This window comes from Vigna unguiculata, chromosome 11 (genome assembly GCF_004118075.2).
Source record: "Vigna unguiculata cultivar IT97K-499-35 chromosome 11, ASM411807v1, whole genome shotgun sequence".
Lineage (NCBI taxonomy): Eukaryota > Viridiplantae > Streptophyta > Magnoliopsida > Fabales > Fabaceae > Vigna > Vigna unguiculata.
In genome coordinates this window covers 37019463-37028949 of record NC_040289.1, presented here as the reverse complement: position 1 = coordinate 37028949, position 9487 = coordinate 37019463, and the positions used below count along the sequence as shown (strand labels likewise).

At 32.4% G+C, this 9487-nt stretch overlaps 1 protein-coding gene across 1 annotated transcript; it reads right to left on the bottom strand.

Annotated features, from left to right (window-relative positions):
- Positions 1-1485: 1485 nt before the first annotated feature.
- On the bottom strand, positions 1486-5565 carry LOC114169369 (transcription factor bHLH122-like). Its single transcript, XM_028054508.1, has 7 exons — positions 5254-5565; positions 4225-5146; positions 3190-3524; positions 2920-3090; positions 2442-2507; positions 2277-2345; positions 1486-2068 (listed from the first exon to the last, which is right to left on the bottom strand). Exons 2-7 carry the CDS (start codon positions 4760-4762, stop codon positions 1997-1999), a joined length of 1251 nt encoding a protein of 416 aa, XP_027910309.1. The 5' UTR covers positions 4763-5146; positions 5254-5565; the 3' UTR covers positions 1486-1996.
- Positions 5566-9487: the final 3922 nt, after the last annotated feature.

The following is a 9487-nucleotide window of genomic DNA, read 5'->3' as shown; positions in this document are numbered from 1 at the left end:
ATTTTTTTTTTTCATTAAATATTCAATAACACATGGACTATATGTTGTTATGCTTTCTTATAACTTATAACAATTAACAAAGTTTCTTTCATTACTATGATTGATGAAACCTATTATTATCTAATACATTTTCAATGAAAGAAATAAAAGTTATTCAACATCAATCCTAATATAATTTCATATTAATCTCAATCTCATAAACTTCACATTAATGTGTGAAAAAAGTAAACAATATAATGATATAAAATAACACTCGTGAAAGAATTAAACTATGTGAACTTATTTAAGAAAATATATACTTTTTTGAGTATTTATAAATAAATTTTTATTAAAAAAATATTCGGTTAAAAATATTCAAATTTACCGTAAACTTAAAACTTAATTTTATAATATATTTAGTTATATCCGACCGTAAAATTTTACTGTATATACATGCAAGAAAGAAAAAAACAAACTATTTTGGACGATTAAATTAAGCAAGACAAAGGACACGCATCCCAACAAATTACTCAGAAAGACCAGTACATTTTTGAATTCACTTTTTCTTGCCATGAAACAGAGAAATAAGTGAAGGGATAATGCGAGTTATCTTTATCCATATTTCATGGTTTTAGAAAAAAGTGAAAAATGTAGTTTATTTATCGTTTGTTTGGTAACAGGTGTGTATTTATTTTGATTGGAGTAGCAAACAAAAGGGTGAAAGAGACGAATAAATAATGCACGTAACGTAGCTATAGCTGGTGGCAGGTGAGGTCCCTACTGCCACCAAAACTTGAATTGAAAGACTCCATTCCGTGACCCTCTCTTCCTCCCAATCCCATTTTCTTTTTTCACCCTTTTTCCCCTTTCCATTTCTAGCACCACTCTTTTTCATTTTTCACTGCCTAACTTCACCACCACCACATTCCCATTATTTCTACTTTCTCCTCTTCATTCTTCACACCTAACTACCACTTTGTACCTTCCAAAACAATCCACACATTTACTTAACGTTTAGGGCAACCTCTACTTTGTGACATCATTTATGACATGCCCTTCACTAAAATCCCCCATTAAAGACCGTGACTCATCAATCCATTCTCTACAGCTGTGTCATTTCCATGTGCTCTTTCACTCTCAAAAGCATATCAACACCCAAACCCCCTAACCCATTCACCACCTTTCCATCACCACGTGCATACACTTTTCAACATCGTTAAAGATTAACATCGCATTTTAAAGTAAAACTCAATAAAAGAAAATTGAAAGTACATTTAATATCGACTTGTTAACGATGTAGAAGTGTACATGACATATAACAAAATCTCTTTTCATTATTATTATATGCCAAGGAGGGGGAGAGAATCATTAGAGACAGAGAAGATCAAACCAGAACATTGGATTTCGTCTTTTAGCGATTATGGAGACAGAGAATCCTCGTCGTATTGAAGTGCAAAACCCATATATAGCATCCCTCAAAAGAGAAACACAGAGCCACCATTCGTATGTGATAACCACCACCGAATTAACTTTATGGAAAAAATATGAAAATAAAAAGTAAAACACACACTACTCATACTCATACAGGTTTATATATAACCAACAAAACAATGTCGGCTTCGGTCCCCCCATGTTTCCCATGTCATTCAATGTGGAATCAATCCCATACATAACATAACATCCCCTTTTAACGTTATTGATGAACCAAGTTGCAAAAATGCAAATTTCCATTTTCCACCCCCCACCCTAAGAGTAATGGGTCCCCCTAAGATTAAAGGCATATAGACTATATCGGAAAAAAAAATAAAAATTGTACACCATGCTTTGAATATGTGGCACCAAATTTTGATCATAAAGTCAACTTTTATAAGCGGAATTTTGCCACCACTCCTAAAGAACCAACCGCTGAAGAAATGTCGTGGCTACATGATTATCGGAAAGCTGAACCGGTTTCCAGACCAAATTATTACTAAGCTGTATGTACACGGAACGACGCGGCTATCTCCTTCTTTTTCCGTTATTGCTGCTGCTGCTGCTGCTGCTGCTGATTGTTTGAACACGTACACTTCTCGCGATTTTCTGAAAGAGTCTAACCAAAGTGTACACAAACATATACACAAAATGAGTACCTCAATGTGTGTAAAAATGCTTATGATATGATGCATATGTTGTGTAGTTTTGGTGTTTTCTGAAAATGGTAAACGGTTTTTCTGTTTTTGTTTGAAAGAAAATGATTTTATTTTGGTGTGCGCCTGGCCAGACATAGGAGTGAGAGAGGTTGGTTTGTTGTAACATACCTCAACTTGCTTTTGAAGGTCTTTAATGTACTCAATAGCCAAGTCCAACATGTCTGCTGTGTTTGTTTGCTGCAGATAGAGGAAAACAACATTGGTATATGCGTCCTCCACCACTCACACATAAAAAGGTGACGCGTGTGACTGTGCAACAAGTCAAAATGTTACCTTATCCATGTTGGGGACGAGATCTTGCAGTTTCCTCATTCTCTCACTAATTTTAGTTCTTCTAACCTGAAGCCCAATTCACACACATAACTGTTTCAAACTTGCCCAATTATGCCTAGGCATATGCAATCAAACTCAAACTCAACAATGCAAAGTGTTTGGTCCTTTCCATGATAAATTATTGAGCTAAAGTTTCGGCTGCCTATTTTAGAATTAAGAACCCAAGTACAAGTGAAGAAGAAAAGGAAATTATTTGGGATCTGGATGCTTGAGTTGTAGGACAGTGTCCTGTTACAAGAGAGAAAATATTTGATGGAATGGAACCAACACAAACCATGGTGGGTCCTATTATCATGTCTTGTATCTTTCTTTCTTTATATATATTAAACAAATAATCACTCATAAAGAATTTTCAAAAATAAGCAACCATTTTTTCAAAAACAACGACAAAAAAACGAGGAATTTAATCCAATCATACCCTTTCTGCAATGCTTCTTGGGTGAGTGGCACAACCTCGCTTGGCACGGATTTTGCAAGGAACAGAATCTGAGAGCTGTAGAAACTTCTCAATGGCTGCCATTTCTGCAGAAGTATTTGGCAAACTCAATTGATGAGCCAAACCAGTGGAAGGTTGGCCTCCTGCTTCGTTCTGATCAATGCAACAGAACAGAGATCAAAGATCAATGACATTACAATTCAAAACTACACTACACACACATATTACAACGATATATCCAATGGTACATACCTGAGTTTCAGGTACGTTTAAACCAGAAAATGGTTTTACATCTTCTTCTCTGTATCTCTTCAGACCTGTCATATTATCAGACATGATTGCAGAATCATCCCACGAACCAACGGGGAAACCAGGGATGAATTCATTGCCCTGGCTTTCAGCAAACCCTTCGTTTTCTGGATTATTCTGTGTAGTGTTTTTGTTTCCAATTTCAGCCCTTGATGACATTAATCCCGAAGAGTAGTTTGGGGCATTCTTCATCCTTGTTACGGGAGAAAAGTTTGCTTCCTCAGTGCTGTTATTAGCAGCTCCCATAGTCCCCCCCATGCCTCTTACAGCAGCATAACCTGTTAATCAAGCTCGCATAGCGTCATTATCACAACCTATTCATGGAGTAAGAAAATGAAGATTGTAATAAATATGAAAGCCTAAACCAGGAAATATCGATCACTGTACCCATGTTTAGCTCAACCAACCTCCTCACAAAATGAAACATTCCCACCAAATTCTACCAAGACCATATGAGATTCCAGAGAAAAACATCAATCTCTCAAAATATAAGTATCTGTCATGTTTTTACATACCCACAAAAAGAATGATATAATTTATTATACACTTGCATTTAATCTTTTTTTTTTTATTTTACGTTTTTAAAAGTGGATTTTTTTTAATAGCTATAATTCCTCTGTTTGATCTGTAGAGAAAATCCATCGATTTAAAAAAGTCAAGTTTTGATTTTTTTTTTCTCCCGACCTTTTTTATCTGCCGGTTGCTCCAGCAGCAAAATGTGTCCGAAACAACAAATTTGAAGATATTTATACCTGAACTGCCAAGGAGTAATGTAATTTTTTCCCAGAAGATTTTTCTTCCTTACGCGTACATGGGATGATTTAAAAAAGAAAAGAAAAGAAAACCGAGATGGAAACAAACCATAGAATCTCCATGGGAAATAAAAAAGGTTCCATTTTCTTTAAAAAGAAAGGAAAAAAAAAGGTGAAATGAAATAAATAAATAGCAAAAAAAGGAAGGAAATGAAATTGGACATACCAGTTTCAATGTTAATGTTTGAAAACAATCCAGCAGGTGAGCTACCATGTCTGATAAGATTTGAAGCAGTTCTACGACCAGTCTCCATCTGGTTTGGCAAAGGTGGTCGTCCAGTGTTCTGGTAAAAATTCTGAGGAGCAGAAGAGCCATAATTATTAATATTACTTTGCTGTTGTTGATGTTGTTGGAGAACAAGGGACTCATTATTGATGGGTGGTAAAGGCATATCCTTAGGTTGTTGATTAACCTCTTCTTTAACAGCAACAACGGTTGAGGGATTTTGAGTAGGAAGTGCATCCTCTGCATCAGCATCAGCAGCATCAGCATCGCCCCCACCAAGACTATTCACAAAGCGTGTCAACATTCGTTCGGTTTCGGGGCTCGAGGGTCGATTGAAAACGTGCTCGTAGAACTCACGGTCGATGATGCTCGAAAAATAAGAACTCGGAGCCGATCGATACCGTGTCAACCCTGAATTCGTCGGCTGCTGGTGGTGATCCAAAAACATGGGAGGGTGCTGCTGAAGATCTGACTCCATTACCCTCTTCACTTCTCAATCCACACGTGCCTCCAATCACAAACCAAACCTTCCTTTTCCTCTTAGACTATCTTCTGAGTTCTAACCACTCTCATCAGATCACACCAACCTCTATTTCCACAGAAAAATACAATCTTTGTCGCAGCTTTTAGCAGAACAATTCTAAAGATCTATACCCAACAAAGCAAACCTCCTAAAACCAAATCTAGAAAGAGAATTCAACTCAGAACTCTAATTGGGCCGCCTCAAAATCAGGAACAAGCTAAGAAAAATAAAAAGGAAACAATATGAGCTGTAGTAGTTTCTACTTTCTACTTTCTATCTATCACACTCACACATAACATCGAAAGTCATAGAAACTAACGGTAACCGGTTTTTCTGTTCCTGAAAGTGAATCAAAAAAACAAGTCAGCTCACGGGGACAAGACAGGCAAAAAAAGAAAGAAAGAGCAAAGGTATGAAGTTTGGAGAGAACATGTATGCTGTTGTACCTGGTGTTGGTGTGTGAGTGTGTTGTTCTGGGTCGTTTAAGGTTGTGTGGAGTGGTGGTGGAGATGGGTGGGAGAAGGTTCAAGAGAAAGAGAGAGGGATTAGAAAAGTAATAGCAATGGATTTAGTTGGTTTGTGAGGAGGTGCAGCCAATGGGAAGTGAACAGAACCAAAAATCCAGCTCTGAGATTTGTGGTGCGTGTTTGGCTGGAGTTTTACGAAAACGCCCTCAGTTTTTTGGAGAAACCAAAGGGGTGAGGAAGATGGCAGAGGGGGTTCCAAAGGGAGAAAGAACACAAGTTAATCCTATATTTAGAAGTAAAGGTAGGTTTTTGATAAAATGGGAAGTATACGAGGTGAAATGACTTTATTGCCTTCCCTCCATTCCCTCTCTTCTCCCCTACCGCACCTTCATCTCTCTCATTCACATCATCATCATCAATGAAATCATTTAACTATCATTTCATTTTCCAGCACAAATATTTCCAACACACATCACACATCCATGGATCAATCTTTTTTTTTTTTTTAGTAAAAACTAATTATAATTATATAATAACAACCAACACAAATTAATATTTTAATTCCCTCCTTTGACTTTCTTTAAATTTTGTTTAGCATCACTTTACTTATCTTTCAAGCATTTTTCATATAATTTCTCTCAATATGGATATTAGGGTTGCAGCAGTTTCGCTCCAGTGTTCAGTAAAAAGGTAAAAAATAAAAAACATTTGGGTTAAGGTTGCTTGTACTTATGTTTAGTTTGTATGATAATTGAGTCACTCAATAAACTACAAATGTTTCTTTTCCAAATTTATGTAAAAGAGTCTTCAATTATAAATTGGTAAAGTTTTCACACAATGATTCATCCATTTCCATTTATAGAAAACATATCTTTTTCCAATTGTGTGTTGTTTAGTCAACGCCTTCACACCACCTTCGACTTTTATTTTTGACAACACATTTGTTATCTCTTAAATAGTGTTTAATAAGTATCGTATTTACTATTTATACAAAGATAAATAAACATAATACTGAGGATTTAACTGGTTTAAACCAACAGAATATGAGAATAATCCTAAATCTTCTAGTATTTGTAATCCATGTTTACTATAAAGTAGATATAAAATAGAACATTATCTATTACCTAAGTAACAAATGTTAGACATCAACACTCTGATTTGGGTAATGTTCTATGATTCTTTTTTACATATCAATGTCTCTGAATATTCCAATAAAGAAATGATTGTTTTTCTCTTGAAAAATACATAACATATACCAAATAAACGAAAATTAATTAGAAGTGAATTTTAAGTCTAACTTAATTTCACAAAATTGACATTTTTTCATACCGAGGTATATTTATTTTGTACGTGGGACAAAAAATTAGTGGATAGTTCATTAGCGGCCTGATATCGGATGAAACAGAATGTTCAAGAAAATTCGCGACAACAAAAACTAACTTGACTCTTATATCAAAGTGGATTTTCAGCCTAATCAACTCCACAAAATCAACTTGTAAGGTGATGATCGCATCCATAGACTTCAAAAATATGCTTGCATACTGTGTTATCATCTTGTGGTGAATTCTGAACCTCCGTATTTAATAAATCAGATTCATAATCATGTGTTTTTAATATATATAAAAAAATGGTCTTGAAAAGATAACAAAGAAAAAAAAAAAAGTGTTGCCCAGCTAGGGTAACCTAGCATGTGAGGTGGAGGTAGTAACACTTTACTCTTCTGGTCGTCACCAATTACATCAGAAAGGAAGGTAATTGAAGTCCATAAAATAAAGATACAATATCTGAGACAAATCTGAATGATTAAAAAAAAAATAGATAACCGCAACACATGTACTTGGAATATTGGTGTTGGTGGAAGTGGAAGAAAAAGGGAAAATATTTCTCTGTTGTGCATGGGGACCAATGGTTCCACGCGTACGTTCGTGCGCCAAGATGCGTTAAAATATTATTTCCATGGACCCTAATATATGTGCCATCTTTCATTTTTTCTTATAAATTATTTCTTATTTTATTACAACAAACAAAATTTTTGGAGATAGAGGAAGTTGACCCAACTCAAATTTCCAGTTTTTCTTCTTAGATGACACCCTGTATTCCATACTATTGTAAATCATTTTTTTTTAATTTCAGAACATAATCTTTCCATTTTTAAAAAGTGTATCAAAGTATGATATTTTAGGATTTACACTTTTACTGAAAAGCTTATTCAATTATCACGAGCTTTTAGTAAAAAAAAAATGTTTTCGTTTTACTCTGTCCAACTTTAAAATTTATCCTTTTTGTTTTTTAAATACATCGGACAGAACAGAGCAAGTATATTATAATCTCATTTTAAACTAATTAAGTCCAATTCAGCACGCCTGTCAGAAATGACACCAGAGCTATGTTCTTAGAATTATTTAGTCCATTACTTAATTAGAATTTAATTCAAGATTAATGTACAGTTTTTATCTCTAATACTGTTTATTTATTATAATAGAGAGTTCCTATCAATTTCTTTTATTTAAAAGCATAAAAACTTAACCACTCTCCTTCTTTGTAGGATACCTCTGAATAATTTAATTGTGATATTCTTAACCCGTGCAATAAATTTCTTATTTAGTATCTTAATTTAATATATTTTAATCCTTCGATTTAGACATGACTTTTACAAATTTTAATATATTTTTATTTAAAATTTTAAAAATAAATAAATATATTTTAATTTAACAATCTTGTATTATTTTATGTATTAAACGATGTTTTTCTTTTTTTTTTTACATCTAAACTAAAATGTGTTAAATGTGTAAATAATTCAAACATTAGCTGAAAACGTATTTTTACGTATAAACAAATTATCATACTTGAATTAAGAAAATTAATACAAATTTTAATTTCACCTAAAGGACTTATATAAAAGTGTTTGAATAAAAAAATCGCGATTAACGAGATGAAAAAAATCTGTTGAAACTCTTGTATATATATGTGGGGTTAGGACTTAAAATAAAAAAAAAAAAAAAAAGACTATTATCACGACAACAACCCTACGGCAAGAAACTCCTGATAAATGATAAGAGAAAAAAAAAATACTCAATCCATTTTATGATAAGTATCGCATCAGCAAACAGTACTATAAATAATAAAAATTTATGTGTGACCGTTATTATATTACTGAATAAGTCACTTTTAAATATATAAGTTTATTCAGTTTTACTTTTATACTTTCTATAGGGTGACTTTCCTTGTTGAAAATGAAAACTTTAATTGATCAAATAAAACTTTAAACATATTTTATTTTTAATTAAGATTTCACACTCAAGTTTTATATATATATATATATATATATATATATATATATATATATAAGGAAATTAATCATATTTTAAGTATTTAAAATTTACTAAATCATCTCTCGATAAAAGGTACATGGGTTATATTCAATCAGGTATTTTTCATTTTAAATTAAGTTATGCTAATTATTTTAAATTAAATAATGTTACTTGAGATTGTGTTGCTCAACTTTGGGAGAGAACCACTTTTATATTGTTAAGTATATCTAAATCCACCTGTCATACCTGTCATGCTTTTCCTTTAAACAATAATGTAACAATAATATTTGAAAATAATTAGTTATAAACTTAATGCAATTTTGTGACAAATTTCTATATTTTTATATATAACAAATTATTTTCATAATTGTGTTTTCATCTCGAAAAAAAAATGTATATAACCCAAATATTTTATAAAACTATTTTAATTCTTAAAATTTAATATTGAAGGATTAAAATCATATTTATTTAAAAAGTAACGCAACATTTACATTAAATTTAAGGATTAAAATTGTAATTAATTAAATTTAAAAATTTTGTTTACTTAAAAAAATGTTTTGCTAACTCTATATGATTGATGCAAATTAAGAAAAATATAATTGTGAGACCGTTTGGTTGAAAAAAGAAAAGCACGTTAAGAAGAGTATAAGTTAAAAAAAAAAACTGCAAATCCTTTAAATAAAAGTAGATACCGTGTCAAACTTGATTGAGTGCATTTATAAGAATTAAGTTACAAAACCAATCTAGCATTGTTACATAATAATAAATTAAAAAGACATACCAAACATGTTAGACCTGAGGGTTGAATTTTTATTTTTTCTCTTTCCTTTCTCATTTCCCACATTTCTTTTTTGTGTTTTGTTGTCATCTATTTTCTTTCTTAATTTAGTCTAAGTTTGTTT

Bases quoted from the DNA above. Each gene is read 5' to 3' on its own strand.
- LOC114169369 (XM_028054508.1), bottom strand. From the start codon at position 4,762: ATGGAGTCAGATCTTCAGCAGCACCCTCCCATGTTTTTGGATCACCAC. The intron at 3,091-3,189 runs GTATGTACCATT...TGCATTGATCAG, and splicing joins TAAACGTACCTGAAACTCAG to AACGAAGCAGGAGGCCAACC. The intron at 2,069-2,276 runs GTATGTTACAAC...CACTTTGGTTAG, and splicing joins ACCTTCAAAAGCAAGTTGAG to ACTCTTTCAGAAAATCGCGA.